Source organism: Sarcophilus harrisii, chromosome 2 (genome assembly GCF_902635505.1).
Source record: "Sarcophilus harrisii chromosome 2, mSarHar1.11, whole genome shotgun sequence".
NCBI classification, from domain to species: Eukaryota; Metazoa; Chordata; class Mammalia; order Dasyuromorphia; family Dasyuridae; genus Sarcophilus; species Sarcophilus harrisii.
Genome location: NC_045427.1, coordinates 310,284,105 through 310,301,937, shown reverse-complemented (window position 1 = coordinate 310,301,937; position 17,833 = coordinate 310,284,105). Strand labels below are relative to the sequence as shown.

At 35.7% G+C, this 17,833-nt stretch overlaps 1 protein-coding gene across 5 annotated transcripts in view; it reads right to left on the bottom strand.

The window, feature by feature from the left end:
• Positions 1–17,833, bottom strand: part of MAP3K9 (mitogen-activated protein kinase kinase kinase 9) — a 168,957-nt gene that overhangs the window by 17,406 nt on the left and 133,718 nt on the right. For 4 of the 5 annotated variants that reach the window (XM_031952603.1, XM_003756275.4, XM_003756274.4 and 1 more), the window contains exons 4-8: positions 10,276–10,424; positions 8,816–8,991; positions 5,611–5,851; positions 2,333–2,455; positions 158–311 (exon numbers count right to left, since the gene is read on the bottom strand). In XM_031952603.1, the coding sequence (XP_031808463.1) occupies positions 158–311; positions 2,333–2,455; positions 5,611–5,851; positions 8,816–8,991; positions 10,276–10,424 (843 nt within the window). The remainder of the gene's footprint in view (positions 1–157; positions 312–2,332; positions 2,456–5,610; positions 5,852–8,815; positions 8,992–10,275; positions 10,425–17,833) is intronic. The other variant, XM_023502423.2, reaches the window with a different exon arrangement.

Genomic DNA, 17,833 nt, shown 5'->3' with positions numbered 1-17,833 from the left:
GGAAACATCTCATATTCATATTGTTCACTGACCTGTGACTATTCTCCCACTGAAAACTTATTGTAGGATAATACCAAGTTTGTTCTTCTGAAAAGTAAGTCCAGGCCTTATCAGTGCTAAGAAGGCTTTATTATTATCACCCATAGCTGGCTCTTACCCTTCATCGCCTGAGACAATTTCCTTCTGCCCAAGTGTACTTGGTCCCCAGGTACGTCCTTTCTTCTTCAAGGCCCTCTTCTCTTCTTCTTCACCTTCTTCCTTCTGGACAACTGAACTCCGACCCCAGGTTTTGTTGCTTTCACTAGGTGTCACTAGGAGAGCCAAAGGGGGATTATCAGGTGAGATCTGGAAGCAAAGCTCTTTTCATACCTGTGTCCTGCATTCCACCTTTGGAGGATTCAGAGGAGGAAGAGAAGGGCCGATGCTTGGGTAGCATGATGAAAAAGGCCTAGATTTGGAGTTGGAGGGATTTTGGATTCAAAATCATGCCTCTGTTATTTATCATCCTTTTGATACCGGGCAAATCTTTTAACCACTGTGGATTAACCACTTTGTAAAGGAGTAAGAGGCTATTCAATATAAGATTTATGATTTTTCCTATTCCATACTCTTCATAGATGGGTGACATATTGAAGTTACATTTGAACTCAGTTTCCTCATAAAGATAGACAAGATAATATCTAAAGTAGTTTTTCAGTTCTAAATCTGTGATTCTATGATCTAATTGAATACTTATCCCATTGTTGAAAAGTCAGGAAAATAGTCAAACTGTGATTACTTGACTATAAAAAGATCCCAGAATCATTCTCAAATTTGTTCTTAATTCTCACAAATATAAATCAAAACTGAAGGTAAATCTGACCAGACATGAGTCTGAAACAGTTATAATGTTTAAGAATAAGTGGGTTAATTCTACAGGTTGGGGAAGGGATGGAGGTTATTGGAGGGGGAAGAAGGCAGGATGGAACAAAGGTTAGTACAAGATAAGTATTAGGAAGAAAAGAACATTAGGTTTTTTTAATGGAGATATATTTGGAATTTCTATATTTTTATTAATCCTTCTCAAAGAAGACTGACCTCCTTTCCTTTCATTCTGTCTCAATTTTTTTTAAAGTAATAGGAATCAAAGGCTTTCTCTCTCTTTTTGACTTATCAACATCCCTTTTATTTTAGGCTTCTGTCATTTTGCACCTTGATAAGCATTGATTTCCACTGATGTCTCATGGGAAGAATGGAAAATCAATCATAGGATCATAAAAGTTATAAGAAGGGCTTTCATACATTAGGTTCTTTAACTTCTTTACTTGACAGAAAAAAGAACTAATACCCTTAGAGGTTAATGACTAAAGTCTTACAAGCAGCATCATTTCAATCATCATGTTTGATTCTTCAGGACCTTATTTTGGGTTTTCTTGGCAAAGATACTGGAGTAATTTCCTTCTTCAACTCATTTTACAGATGAGGAAACTGAAGCAAACAGGGTTAAGTGATTTGCTCAGGATCACTCAGTTAGGTGCTTGAGGTCAAATTTTAACTCAGGTTTTCCTGAACCTAAGCACAATGTTCTATCACAGAGCTACCTTAGTAGAATGCAAATCTCCTTGGAAGGCAGGGACTGTATCTCATATATAGAAGGACTTAAAATATTGTTTACTGAATTGAATTAGTTTGCCAGAGGCACTAGGGGATACGAAAAAGTACCAAATGAAAAGAAAGGAACAGATGCTGGAGGAGACAAAAAAGTCAAGAGGGACTGCTCTTGGTATGGTATGGATTTGAAATATAAAAATATTTATCACATTTTCTCGGCAATTAAACAACAACAACAACAAAAAAAAAAACTAGCTCTCTGATAACACAAAAGGGGCAAAGGAATTGACAAATTAGACAAAGAGAGGACTCAGTGATCCCTGGGCAATGGTAATGTCAACTTCAATATGTTCCCAGTCTAAGAAGAGTTCTTAATGGGAGAAGTCTTAGAACTTGGATCAGATAACCTCTTACACAATTTACAAATAAACAAGCTTTCAAGGATAATTTTTGGTTTCTACTTCTTTTAGACAATTTTTGACCAAAAAGTAAAAACTGGAAGAAGTAGTGATGGTGATAATGGAAAAAAAGATGGGTAGTATGTGTATGTCGGGGGTGGAGGGTGTATTTATGGTGGAAGGATTGGTGGACTTTTGGAGGTATAGATAGACAAATGATTGAACTAGTGAATGGCTATACAGGTCAGAAACAGTTCCCCTTCCCTTCCCAATCAAATGGATGCTGGAAAATTCACAGGAGGATCATAGCCCACCCCATGTAAAGTTGGTAAACACCATCTTACACTGGATGGCTCTGAGTCGGGGAATGATGGTGGGACTTGCAGGAGGACTGGAACCACTACTGATCAAACTCTTTCTTTTGTCCATGGTTGGAGATGCCTGCACAGTGAACTTGTGCTGGAAATCTAATTAGAAATAACACATACAAAAAATTCATTTGTCAAAAAAATTATTCTATAATCAAATAATCCAAATAAGAGAACTGAAATTTCCCAGCAGGCTCAAGGGGCAGGCATTGGTTTTCTGAAAGTTCCTCTCTTTATCTAAGAAATATCTTTTTCAGCTTTGTTATCTCCTTTCCCTAGCATCTAAAGTCTCGAAACATGATAGAAAGGTGAGAAAGAGGAAAATTCATTTTTGGATTGGATTTCATTAGGGATACCATTGTGTTTAATTTAAGAAAGCATTTTGGCATCAGCAACAGTAACTACACATGTGAAATATGAAATTAAGCACTTTGCAATGTAAAAAAAAATATTTCTAATTTTTTCTGGAAGGAATAAAAAAATCAGTCTAAAGGTTTCCCTTCCTCACAATTTAATAACTTGGCTCTGAACCTCTAATTAGGAGAAGTACAAGGAATGAATTAACTGTGCTTCTGCAGCTTATAAGGCTTGCAAAAATGTGCACTATTTCCTTTAGTATAATCCTAACAGTGCTGAGAATAAATAACATGGGAGATATGGGTAGAGAGCATGAAGGCAGAAACTATATGTCAATTATATTGACCTGGGATGAATGGTCCAACTTTCAATGTTTTCTAAAAACAACATGTTTACAGAGGTAAGATAATTCAAGAAATATCTATTAAATGTGAATCTGGTGCTATATCTATGGTGATAACTCAGAGACTTGATTCCTGGAGTTCATTTTCTTTCTAGGACTATATATATATTCCAGGAATATACTGGGCAAGGCAATGTAGTTTTTGCCATGATAGAAAGACATGAAGCATCCTCAAGGACATTTCCCCTTACTTGCCCTCATTTGTGCATGCTACAGGGTGACGATTCCAGATTCAAGATAACCTATGGCTCTGCATTCCTAAAACTCATGAGGTCCTACCAGTGTGCTTTTTTTGTAGCTAGTCAGCCAATAGACGCAGCTATTAAGACTCTAAGAACAGACTGGGATTGTAAGAATAATACCTACAAAAAATTAATCCCATAAACCTTTCTACAACTACACTTGGAGTCAATAGGAAGTTCTCTTCAACAATTGTCCCATAGTCAGTGTGGGAAGAGGGGGAACAAACTTAAGAGTAATACACTAATAAAAAGGCATGCAGTTAGGGAACATGTGGCCAAAGCAACTCATAGCTTTGTATTGTAAGACTCCAACTTTCTTTCCCTTTTCATAATGTCCTCCTGTTGATACCCTGAGCAGGTTATTTATCTGGGCTCCTTAAACCTGATTCCTCTCTATAATTCAACTCCTGATGGTCAAGACTAGATCTCTTCTCAATAAAGTTTACACTCCTTAGAGCTATTTCTTGCTACCATTTGTCAGATCTGATTCCAACTACCTGTGATGTCTCCGGATAAATTGCAAAGTATCATGGCCAATGTGGGGAGGGGGAAGGAAATGAGAAAGATAACCTGGCCACTACCACCATTCCCTCAGAGAAGGAACAGTTTTTCTTCTCAAGGGCTGACTTCTTCTAGAGCTGATTCTTTTCTCTTTTGCCAAAAATCTCACTCTCCTTGGAGTTTCTGCCTTGGCTGAATCCTTAAGACATATCTAGCTTTTAAAAGGGTCATCAGGAACATGGTTAGCCAATGGCTAACTGCCTCTTAGTTTTGCCAATTGTTATTGGAGAATTACTTCACATGCAAAGTGGTTACAGAATGTTGACATGACTTTGTGCTTTACATCATTCATAGCTTATTGTCTTTGCTCCTAATTTTCTGTGATTTTATTATCTAGTTTGGGGGAAAAAAACAAAAAGGGAACTACTGAAAGTTTCTAAGGAGAAAAGTGTCACAAGAGTCACCAAGATAATGAAATATTGACAGTAAAAGAAAAATCGGGAAAACTAGGTAACTCAATAGTTAGAGAGCACTGTTCTGGAGTCAGGAATACTTGAATTAAAATGGATATTTAGACACCAGTTATGTGGATTTGGTCACTTATCCCTCTTTACCTCAGTTTCTTCATCTGCAAAATATAAAGGAGGAAATATCAAACCATTCCAGTTATCTTTGCCAAAAAAAACCCCAAAAAACAAAAGGGGTCATATCTTTATGACTAGACATGACTGAAACAATCAAAGAACAATAAAATATGTGCATATGTACTGTTTGCATTATGTACCAGTATGTATAGTTGTAACTACCAGTGTTTATGTAGAGAAGCATATGTATATACACATAGCCTACATAATATATATGTGTGTGTGTGTGTGTGTGTGTGTATAATTTTATGGTATTAAAATGGTCTCCAAAATTTCTATCAATAGCTAAAAAAAAAAGACCTTTCTATCTAAATGTTATTATAATGACATAGTATGTGCATTGTAAAACATATGCCAATATGCATGTGTATATAATTTGGACTCATACACACAACAATATATACATATATATTTCTCTACATGTATACAAACATACATATATGTATGTTCCCCTATGTACAGCTACATCTCTCAATTAATTATTAACCATGTATCATGGCCTAGACACGGTAGTAAATTTTGAGGATACAAAGAAAAAACAAAAAAAAACAAGAACTTACCATTTAAAGGGAAGGTAGCAAATATAAATGAGAAAGTATAAGATAAATACAGAATAAGTTAAAAATCTATAAGCTGTATTTAATCTCTCAATGCCATATACCTAGAAAAGATACTGATATCTAGAGATTTATATCTATATTTTTATCTTTTTATAATTTAGTCAGCCTCGGTCTAATTGTTCTAATACAATGCCCTCCCTCCTCCTCTGCCCCCTGGGACTTCTGGTCTCTTTCGATGGTCAGATCAAGGATCCAACTAGTCCTTGGCCCTGTTAGCAGTGTGTTGGTACCCTGTATAGTCCTTCTGTTTATTGTACCCAACTTGATGGGATCTATGAACTCTGTTCTTTTTTTTTCCAGTGTGTCCCCATTTTACAGATGATAAACTGAGGCAAATAGGGATTAAGTGACTTGCCCAAAGTCACCCAGCTAGGAAGTGTCTGAGGCTGGATCTGAACTCAGATCTTTCTGATTCCAAGCCCAGTGCCCTGCCCACGGCACCGCCTAGTTGCCCCTTCTGGGCTTTAGCACCGCTCCAGTCACAGACCTGACGGGAGGCTAATGCGGTTGCCGTCCTTGAGCTTCAGCCGGTTCTTCTTAAACTTGCCCTTGCGCTTCTTCACCCGGGGCTTCTCCTGGCATAGCTGATGGATGATGATGTTGAGCTCCCTTTCCAGGATGTCGATCTCCCGCTCTGCCAGCTCTTGCTCCCGGCGCCTCAGGAGTTCCTCATGGTTCTTCTGCTGAAGGGCTGCCCGGGTCAGCTCTTCCTCCCATGTACGGAGCTCCTACTCGAGAGAGAGAGGAAGAGGAAAATGGACACTGGGAAGTGACTCACCATCAGATAATCTCTATTGGAGGGTCCTTCATAGAATCACGAATGTTAGGGCTGAAAGGGATTTAAAAATCATTTTTAAAGATGAAGAAACTGAGACAAAAAGCAAATAAGTGATTTTTTTCCCCCAAAGGAGACCATATATTTATATCATAATACAACAAGGCTAAATGGAAAAAGTGCTAGATTTATAAGATCCTTTAGATCAGAAAGTATTTCATTTTTGTCTTTGTATCTCTAGTCCCTGACAGAGTGTCTACAACATAAAAGGCATTTTTAATGCCTTCTTAAGGAGAGAGGAGAGGAGAGAGGGAGGGAGAGAATTTGGAACCCAAAAATATTTAAATCAATGTTGAGAAACTGAGTCTACAACCCAGGAATTTCCCATTAGGAACTTTATGTTTTGACCCAAAAACTGGTAATTCAAATTACTTTCAAATAAAAAGATTGGTTCTCTAAGAGAACCATCCCCATATCTGAACTCTAGGGTTTCTTGACTCCAGACATAGTGCTTTTCTCTGATACTTGGGAACATAATACTGAAGGCCAGAGGTCAGAAGAATGGGGGAGATATCAGAGAAGAGAGGAGATGAGAAGATAAGGAATCAATGTAGTGAGATTGATTAGGAATGTAGCAAAAGTATAGTCTCTTAAGAATGGCATCAAGAGGGAGGAAAAAAAAACACAAAACACTGAAATCTTTATAAAGTCATTTATATGAAATAATTAGGTCCAGAGAGAGAACAAGAGATTTAGTTTATAAAGTTTCTGTGGCAAAATATCATTTGTTGAAATTTAAATACTTCTCATAAATTCTCACTAGCAAGAAACTGGGCCTGAAACAGGTATGATTTGGAGATTGAAGGGGGGATAACGGAGGAGAGAGAATGGGGAATAAAAGACATAGAAAACAAGAGACAGACCAGATGAAAGAAATTTTATGTCTTCTTATAAGGAAATGAATTCTCCAAAATGACTTTTTAAAATGCTTTTCTTTATTATATTTTTGTCATTTTACTTTTCTTATTTTTCTTTTGTTAATTTATGAACTAAAACAAGCATTTCCATAACATTAGTATAAGAAAAAAGATGACTGCAATGAAACTGTAAATTACATACAATTTACTATTCCTTTTAAATATATAGTAAAGCAATCATGCAAATTTGTTAATTTATTTATTTTCTAATCCTTCCCCTCCTCCTCACTTCTTCTACCTGCACCCCACATCCACCCCAGCGATGGCTACTATTTGACTATAGACAGAGGAGAGAGAATCAAAGAGTAGGAAAAGAGAAGAGGAAAAAGGGAAGGGGGAAAGGATGGGGAAGAAGAGGGGAGAGAAAAAGAGGCAAGAGGGAAGAGAGAGGAGAGAGAAAAAGAAAGGAAAAGAGGAAAGAGAAAGAGGAGGAGGAGAAGAGAAAGTGGAAAAAGAGAGGAAAGAATAAATGTAATAGATTTTTATAAAATATTTTTATATTATAAAAATTTTTATATATCTTTTTAACTTCTTCCTTCTTTAGGAAAATAAACCTGTTACAAATAATTATTCTGAGCTCTACAAATCCTTTGCTCCCTTGTGTGACTTCTTTGCCTTCACTGCTGGGAGAACAAAAGGATTTAGAAATAACAGAATAATTATGCTCAGTTGGTTGATTTTGCTGTTAAAGGGAAAAGTTGAAAAGTTCAAGATGGTTGCAGCATCACAGATCATTCATTCCTTTCTTTCCTCCTGCTGATTCCTATGAGTGACAAGAATTTGAGTTTATAAAAGACCTTTCTATCTAAGAATATCAGACATCTCCCCTCCACAAACTTTCGTTCATCCCCACAGAACTTAAAACAGCAACAACAGTAACAATTAGCAGTAGCCCATAGGACCCATTGTTGGCAGTGAGAAAGCCACCTGCCTGATGGAGGTATCACTAAGCCAACAGTAGGGCCCAGGAGCTACAGTAATTTTATAATCTGAAGTGCTAACATTATATGAGTTTTAAAAAAAAAAAAATCCATTAAGGAGCATTTCTGTAAATGGAGTTGCATAGCAACTTAAACCACACTTGTCACATACAGAGTGAGAAAAGGTTCATCTCTCACTAAAAGAAGCCTAGAATATAGGTCTTTTCCTTGTCTTTCCAGTACCTAAAGAACTGTGATTTTATCAGTTTGGAGGAATTCTGGGTATAGGAAATCTATCCACAAAGACATATAACATCCTGTAAAATCTTAAGGAGTTGCCTGAGGCTCATAGAGATTGAAGTACCTTGTCTATAAAATTATACCTATAAATTCTTTATAAATGTGTTCTGTCTATTCAGACACTATATAATAGGAAAGAATTTTAATTGATATTGCACAATAAAAAACGTTCTTTATAGTGGTACAATGAGTCATTTCTGAAAATTAGTTTTTTGGGTTATTTTTTTTCCCTTTTGGACCAGAATTTTGATTTTATTGATCTGAGAAAACTTCCTTTTACAACACAACTTGTGGTCTTATATAATAATGTAGGGGATTGAGAGATTAGGTTCTAGACCCAGGGTAACATATTATTATTAGAAGCATGATTTCAACTCAGATCATTCTGAAACTACTAAAACTCTAATGCTCATTCTATTTTACTATGCTGTTGCTAATTCAGTCATTTTTTAAGTCACATCCTATTCTTTGTGACTTATTTGGGGTTTTCTTGGCAAAGACACTAAAGTAGTTTGTCATTTCTTTCTCCAGCTCATTTTACAGATGAGGAAACTAAGGCAAACAGGGTTAACTAACATAGCTAGTAAATGTCTGAGGCCAGATTTGAACTCAGGATATTGTAATGAATAAGGAGATATGCTTATTAGAGCCAGTGAGATCTGGCCAGGTTCAGGGCCAGCTGGGATGACCCACTGATGGGTAGATGTGTTCATTCTTTACCTTTTCTTTGGCCCTGAGTTGATCAAACATCTCTTGAATCTCATGTTTCCAGTCATCCTGAAGACAGTGGAAAGAATCCTTGGGCATTTCAAAAAAGCCAGACTCTTCAATAGTAGTGAGTTGGTCCAGGATATTCATAAAAGATGGTCGTGAATGGGGGTCAGGATTCCAGCAGTCTAACCAGCGTAAATACAGATAAACAAAAAGGATGAAAAGAGATAAATGTTGGAATTAGAATACAAGTTGACCAGGTTTCCCCTAAAGCTTTCTCTCATCCTCCTGAAATTCCTGAATAGAAAAACTGTGTGCCATTAACAGTAATTAAGAATCAGGGGAAATGAAAATTATGAAAATTACATCAAAATGATAACTCATAGAAAAGGAACAAGGATCTGGAAAGAAAAAATTAAATATCCAAAGTCATAAGTATAACATATGAAATTAAACTCCTGAGTCCTAATTTCCAGACCAATCAAGGAAAAAAATTAATATAAGGTATCTTCACTTATAGTATCATAGTTATAGTTCATCATATTTTAAGATGAAGGGATTCTTGCCTTTACAATCTTATACATTTACATAAAAACGCAAATATATGTAGGTGTGTATCTCTACACACACAAGTGCACACACCATCCATATCACTACCCTCATGAAAAAGATCCAAGGGTTCCATCTTCCCTCTAGGATAAACTGCAAACTCCTGTTGGCAAAGTCTCAGTTGGAAGGAACCATAGCAATTTCCTATCAAATGTCATTTTCTCATAGATCAATAAATGTAGGATAAGAGGGATAAAAGGTAGTAGATAACTTGGCTAGGTTGGCAAATCAGTGTCAGAGCCAGAGTTTAACTCCAAGTTCTTCTGATTCTCAGTCTAGTGCTTTTAAATCGATTTAAAAATTGTTGGACTGAGGCCAAGGGATTCCTAGCTTCCTATCATAGATTTAGAACTGGAAGGGAATTAACAGGTCATCCAGTAATCTAATCCAACCTCCTTATTTGACAGATTTAGGAACAAAATCCAAAAAAATAGCTATGAAGTTGAACAGATCAGGTTTGAAGTGAGATCCCTTCGCCCCAAATCCTGTGATATTTTCCCTTCATTCCATTGTTGCCTTTACATCAGAGCACTAGTATCAGTTCTATCACTAAATAAGTCACTTAGTCCAGGGACTCAGATTAACCCTTTCAGATTCAAATGTTCTACACATTCAATGTGTTCATTCACAGACTTTGCTGCTTACTAAGTCATTTCTTTCTATCATGGGTGGTCAGCTATAAGAAGCACTTACTTATGAGCACAGTCTAGTAAGGCATTATAAAGATCATAAATTGGGTATCATTCCCATCATCCACAGTATTTCTATCAGGGATGACTAATACTTAAGTTCCTTTCTTGATAACTGCTATAAAAATTTAGCAATATCACAGCACCCCCTTCTCTCCTCCAGCCACTTACCTTCCATGAGTTTGGTAAAAGGTTCTGGGCATGTAGAAGGAATGGGAAGGGCAAGCTTATTCATGGCAACCCCATATGCTACTGCTAAGCCATCTATTCCTCGGAAGGGCACTTCACCCGTCAGCAGTTCCCAGAGCAGCACACCATAGCTAAGGAGAGACAAAGACAAAGACTAGAGGAAATCACATATTATACTCAATTATTATAGTTTGTATGGCTTTGCCAAAACAGCATGGGGAGCCAATGGATAACATATCATGACATTATGATTTTCATCATGGTGCTCTTGAATAGTACTTATGGCAATATGGTACAATGGAAAGAACATTGGACTTGGAGTCAAGAGACCTGAATTCTAGTTCCAGGATTATTTCCCCTTAAAATATAAGCTCCTTGAGGGCAGGAGACCTTTTTTTTTTTTTAGCTTTTATTGATATTCTTAGCACTTAGCACAATGTTGGACACATTTCAAAAGGCTTTTATTCAATGCTTGCTGATTGACTAACTTCTTAGCAACGTCAACCTGGGCAAATCATTTAGTCTCTTTTGAGTTTGATTTTCATCATCTGTAAACTGAGAGGAGGAAGTAGTAATGCTTCTACTTCTTATGTCACAAAGATATTATGAAGAAAGTACTTTGTAAGCCCTAAAATACAATGTGAATATGAATACTATTCCTAATATTTTCACATGCTAGCTAAGTGAACTTGGAAAAGTCATTCCTTTCTGAAACTAAATTTTCTCATCAGTAAAATGAAAAGGTTGGACTAGTTCGGGTATTCTTAACCTAGTATCCAAATACTTAATTTTTAAAAATATGTTGACAAGTGTATTTCAATGCATTTGGCTTCCTTTATAATCCTGTGTGATATATTTCGTGCATTAAAAAAATATTATTCTCACCTATACTAAAGAGATACACAACACCAAAAAGGATAAGTTCTGGTCTTTATAAATGCCTAGGGTTTCTTCCAGTTCTAATATTCTGAATCTATAAAATAGTCCTTAAAAACCTTTGATGTGGTTGCTGATATCTGTTTCTTTTTGTAGTGCTATATTTAATCATATTTTGAGGTTTAAAAAAGGGGTCATGCTCTTGGATGTGATCTAGTAATTGGACCAAAATAAGCAAGTTTTGATAAAGTTTTTAATCAAATGCCCACAAGTTGAATAACTTCCCACATGTAATCATCAATACTAAAGAGATCATTGCTAGGCTAGTCTTTCAATAATAGTGGCCTCTTTACCCAATTAAACATAATAGGCAAATCTCACTGTCTAGAGCCCGGGAGCTGTTAGAGACAAGCTCTTGCTATGACTCAGGTCATACTAAATCTGTACTTGAATTTTTCTTCTTGCATCTCTTAAAGGAAGGAAGACAGAACATCACAGATGAGTCATTGTCTCCACAACTATGACTGAGCAAACCATGAAAAAATAGGGAAAAAAGGGGCTTTGATCCCAAACCTGTCAGCACCCTGGCTCAGGTTTGAACTGGAAATCAAGGAATCATCAGAAAAGGTCTCAATATACTTAGTTTGATCCACAAATTCTCAGCAATGCTAAGTAATGGCTCCTAGAAAAGTTTTTATTAATCCTTCCCACTAGTTAGTATTTTTCCATCCTGGCCTAATTAATTATTTTACTTATTTATGTGCATGTTACACACACACACACACACACACACACACACACACCATAAAATGTAAGCTCCCTGAGAGCAAAAAATGTTTCCTTTTTGCTTTTGTAAACTCATATCTAGAAAGATACCAGGAAAATAATCAGTGCTTAATAAAGTGACCTGGATAATAATGCAAGAACAGGGGTCACATGAAAGGCCTCAGGGATAATTATAAATTATTGTGTCTTCTCCTATTTGTTACAATGGGCTCCCAGAGATAGTCCTAGATACTGGTAGTTAGACACCCGACCACATCTTCTAATAAGTTATTAATGCAGCTGGTCTGAGTGAGTCTCCTTGACTAAATGGCACCTGGGGACATCCAAAATTATTAGTTCTAAATTTAGGGTTAAAGTGACTGTCAATCTAGAAATTTCTCAAGAACATAGAACAAGGCAAAAACCATGAGAAGCAATCAGTCAATCAAAAAATACTTGAGAAAGACTCAACATTCAGGATAGGTGTGATTGACCTATTATTCTCTTATAAGTTCATAGGATCATACATTTAAAGCTAGAAGGAACTGTCCAACTGCCCCATTTTACAGATGAATAAACTGAGGCACAAGGAGGTTAAATAATTTGCCCAGCTTCATCCAGCTAGTAAGTGTCTGAGGCAGGATGCCAACTCAAGTCATCCTTCCTCCCAGTCCAGAGAGCTATCCATTCATTGCACCACCTAGGTGGCAAAGAAAAAGATGGTAGAGTAGTTCAAAGGTTTAATTTTTTTCTTATTCTTGCATTGCTTTCTCTTACTCTTTACTTCTATATTACTGACCAGATAGCTGCAGTTTCCCTTAAAAAGGAAAAGGAAGAGATGCAGCACCATAGAGAGCCAATAGGATGGAGATGTTAGTTCTAGCCATAGTCAATGAATTACCTGAGTTTGTAGATATTAATCATGGACTCCATGCAAAGGAGGAACACTGGGTAGCTTAATGCCTTTCCTTCTTATCTCTACATCTCGCTCTTTTGGGTATATCCAGTAAATCATACCATCTTCCCTTTGAGGCCTTAATTTAAATATACCAAATGAGATAATCTACTGAAAAGGTTCTTTAATGTGGGGCCCATGAGCATGTTTCTAAAATATTTTGATAATTTCCAAAATTTTCTAATATTTGAACAGTAGTAATTGTGTAAAGATAGGTTTGAATGCAGGTTTTTGTGACACTAAGCCTATCACCTTGCTGTCCCTATAAAGATAATAAAATTTATCAATAAAATATTTTTAAACAATTATTAATTTTAGCATTTTTTAAAATGTTGAGTTCCACGTTTTCTCCCTCCCTCCAAATTTTTCCTCACCTACTATAAGCAAGATGATCAATACATGCAAAATCATGCAAAGCATTATTTCCATGAGCCATATCACAAAAAAGCAAGAAAAATAAAATTTGTACTCAATTCATCAGTTCTTTCTCTAAAAGTGGATAGCATTTTTCAACATGAGTTATTTGGAAATGTCTTGGATCATTGTATTGATCAGAATAATTAAGTCTTTCACAGTTGATCATCATTATAATACTACTATTCCTATGTACACTTCACTTTGCATTAATTGATATAGGTCTTCCCATGTTTTTCTGCAACTATCCTCCCTGTTATTTCTTATAGTACAATAGCCATCATAATCATATGATATGGCTTGTTCAGCCATTTCCCAATTGAGTGTCATCCCCCTAAATTTCCAATTCTTCACTACAAAAAGAGTTGGTATAAATAAACCCTTTTCCTTTTTTTTTTTTTTTTTATCTCTTTGAGGTATAGATTTAGTAGCGATATTGCTGGGTCAAGGGGTATGCACACTTTATAATCCTTTGGGTATAGTTTCAAATTGTTCTTCAGAATGGTTGGGCCAATTCACAACTCTACTAAATTAGTGTACTTATCTTCCACTATCCCTTCCAGGAGTCATTGTTTCTGATAAATGTGAAGTAGTACCTCAAAAGAATTCAACAGAGATTTAGAGCATTTTTTTTTCTGAAAACTGCCTCTTAATATCCTTTGACAATTTATAAACTGATGAATGGCTTTTATTGTCATAAATGTGACTCCATTCTCTATATATTTATGAAAAGAGGCTTTTATCAGAGAAATTTATAAAAATGTTGGTATTATTACATCATTATCTATGATGCCTTTTAGCAAAATGTAGTTTCCCTAATTATCTCTTTTAATCAGGTCTATTTATGCTTTTGCTTTGTCCAAGATCATGATTTCTGCCCTTGCCTTTTTTTTTTTACTTCAGCTAAATCATAATAGATTCTAATACATCTCTTATTTTAACTGTTTGTCTTTCTGTTTCAAGTATGTCTCATAAACAACATATTTCTAGATTCTGGTTTCTAATCCATTCTGTTAACTACTTCTGTTTAATGGGTGAATTCCTCCTATTCATTTCCCCCTCCATCCTATTTTCTTCCATTTATTCTTCTCACTCTCTTTTTATCCTGTCTCTACTCAAAAGTCTATTTTACTTCTGAATACCACCTCTCTTAATCTGCCCTCCCTTTATGATTCCCCCTTTCCTTTCTTCCCTATCCTTCCTATTTTTCTGACAAGATAGATTTCTATATCCAAGTGAGCATGTGTATACACGCACGCACGCACACACACACACATAATGCACACACATATTCTTTCCTCTTTGAGCTAATGTGATATTCACCCATTGCTTATCACCATTATCCATTTTTCCCTTACATTGTAAAAGCTCTTCCTTATATTCTTATTTTATGTGAAAAAGTTCCCCATTTTACTTCTCCCTTTCTTCTCCTCCCAATTCATCTTTCTTTCTCATTCTTTCATTTTTTTTGAGATTATCCCAATATAATCAACTCATACCAATGCCCTCTATCTATGTAGACTGCTTCTAACTATCTTAATAATGATAAAATTCTTAGGAAATGACATGTATCATCTTCCCACATATGGAATGTAAATCGTCTAAAATTATTGCGTCTCATAATTTTTCTTTCATGTTTACCTTTTTAGATTTCTCTTGGATCTTCTATTTGAATGCCAAATTTTCTATTCAGCTCTGATCTATTCATCAGAAATGCTTAAAAGTCCTCTATTTCATTAAATATTCATTTTTTTTCCTCTGAATGATTACTCAATTTTGCTGGGTAGCTTATTCTTGGTTGTAATCCTAGCTCCTTGCCTTATGGAATATCAAATTCTAGTCCTCTACTCCTTTAAAGTAGAAACTGCTAAGTCTTATGTGATCTTAACTGTGGTTCAATGGTATGTGAATTGTTTCTTTCTGAATGTTTGCAATATTTTCTCCTTGACCTGGGAGCTCTAGAAGTTGGGTATAATATTCCTGGGAATTTTCATCTTGGGATCTCTTTCAGGAGGTGATAATTTTTGAATTTTTATTTTACCTTCTGCATCTAAGTTATCAAAGCAATTTAAATTTATAATTTCTTGAAGTAAGATGTTTACAGTTTTTTTTTTTTTTTTTTTTTTTTTTTTGATCCCAGCTTCTGGTAGCCTAAAAATTCTTAAATTATCTCTCCTCAATCCATTCTTCAAGTGAGTTGTTTTCCTGATGAAATATTTGTATTATCTTCTACTTTTTTTATTCTTTTGACTTTGTTTTAGTCTTTTTTGATTTCTCATAGAGTAATCAGCTTTCATTTGCCCAGTTCTAATTTTTAAGGAATAAATTTCTTCAATGAATTTTTTAATACCTCTTCTTACATTTGGCCAATTCTGCTTTTTTAAGTTCTTAAGTTTTTAAGTTCTATTCTTCAGTGAATTTTTGTACTTTTTTCCATTTGGTCTATTTTGCTTTTTATTATTATTATTATTAAAGCTTTTTATTTTTCAAAACATATGCATGGGCAATTCTTCCAACATTAGCCCTTGAAAAACTCCTACTTTGCTTTTAATGAAGTTCATTTCTTCAGTGAATCTTTGTCTCTTTTATTCTTAAGTCAATTCTATTTTTTAAGATACTGTCTTCTTTTGGATCTTTTGTGTCTCTTTTACCAAATTGTTCATTGTTTTTCATAATTTTTTGTATCACTCTAATTTCTTTATCAATTTTTCCTCTACCACTCATCTCTCATTTTAACTTTTCCAGGAATTCTTATTGGACTTGGATCCAGTTAGCATTTTTGTATGTGTGGTTTTGGTTTTAGCTATTTTTATGTTGTTGTCCTCTTCAAAGTTTGTCTTGTCTTCCTTGCCATAGTTTTTATTAGTAAATTCTCTTTTTCTTTTTTGTTCATTTTTCTGGCTTATTTCTCGACTTTGAATTTTATGTTAAATTTGAACTCTTGGGATGGTGAAGCACTGTCCCAAGCTTCAGGCTTCTTTGTGTTACTGTTTTCCAGAATTAGTTCTATAAGTTTGAAAGTTTTCAGTGCTTCTGAGGTAATATGATGATTGTTCTCCTGGTCTGTGCTCTAGTCTTTACCCACAAACGGTCCTTATTTTCCTCCAGCCATACCATGTTAGATTTCTTCGTGGCCCTGAAACTGTGACCAGATCCTTTGCTCTCCTATAACCATAAATACTAGTGCCTTTCTCTGCCTTAGAACTGTAACGAGGACCCATGTTCTCTTATAACCAATCAGTCATAAGGGCTTTTTTTCCTACCCTGGAAATGCCACCTGGGACTGTATATGAGTAGTAGAGGTGCCAGTGAGCACCAGCTGCAGCCAATGCCAGGAAAGGATCCTCTGTAATTTTTTCTGACCAGTTGTCCAACCCTATTACTAAAATTCTTAAAGCTGCTGTTTGCTACTGTTATAGTATAAGTTCCAGGCTAGAATTCAATTTGAGGTATTATTTAAGGGTTGTTTAGAGGGGAATATTAGGAGAGTCTGCCTGGGTAGCTGCCTCTAACCTACTTCTGGGCTCTAACCACTTCTCTCCTTCTTTACTTATTGCTCTCCCATAAGCAGTTCTATGCAGAAGATGTGAAAGTATATCTCACACATCTTTCCTGAGTACCTCCTAAATTTTCCTAGGTTGAAAAATGTCTCATCCTGACCTTTTATTGGCTCTTCCATTCTAAAATTTCTTTTGAGATGTTGTTTCAAAATTGGATGGAAGGAAACATTTACAGAGTTCAATTGGGTTATGGTACCCACTGTCCCATTTTGGCTCCAACCTCCTCAATAAAACATAATTCCTTAAAAACCTTTCATTAGCAGAAGGAGAGGGAAGAAAAGAGGAGATAAGGAATAGTAGACAATATTGTCAGGACTGTCTAACACCAGTCAAATTGCACCAGAAAGCATTCCCTCGGCATCAGACTCCATTTGGATAGACCACATCTACAACCTCAAGTACATACCAAAAAAAGAAATAAAAAAAAATTTTTTTTAAAAAGAGTTAGAGCTGAAAAACAAGTCAGATCATCTAATCCAACCCTCTTGTTTTACAATAAGAAAGACAAAGTTTAAGGGGAAGTGACTTTCTGGTGGGAAGAGTTAATGGTGGAACAACAGATATAGCTCTAGCTCTGGGGTCAGAAATATGAGCTCCTGATAATGGTTCTGATGATGCTACCGGTATAACATTGACCAAGTCATTTAAACTCCTGGATCTAGGTTTCCTCATCTATAAAATAAGGAGATTGGACTAGGCAGCTTCCAGATTTCCTTTTTACTTTAGAGCTACAATCCTTTGACCCAATTATCTCCATTTTACATATGTGGAATGTGAGATTCAGAATGATCACACAGCTATAATGAATACCCTGTTTGTTAACAGGGTGAGGATTTGAACTGAGGTCTCCTTTCCCAGTACATTATAATTGCCTATGACCCAATGACTCAAAAGCTATTGAGATTCTGTGGGAGAAAAGAACAGATTAGTTTACATTAGCTACCTCATTCTGTAATATCAATGGAAAAGC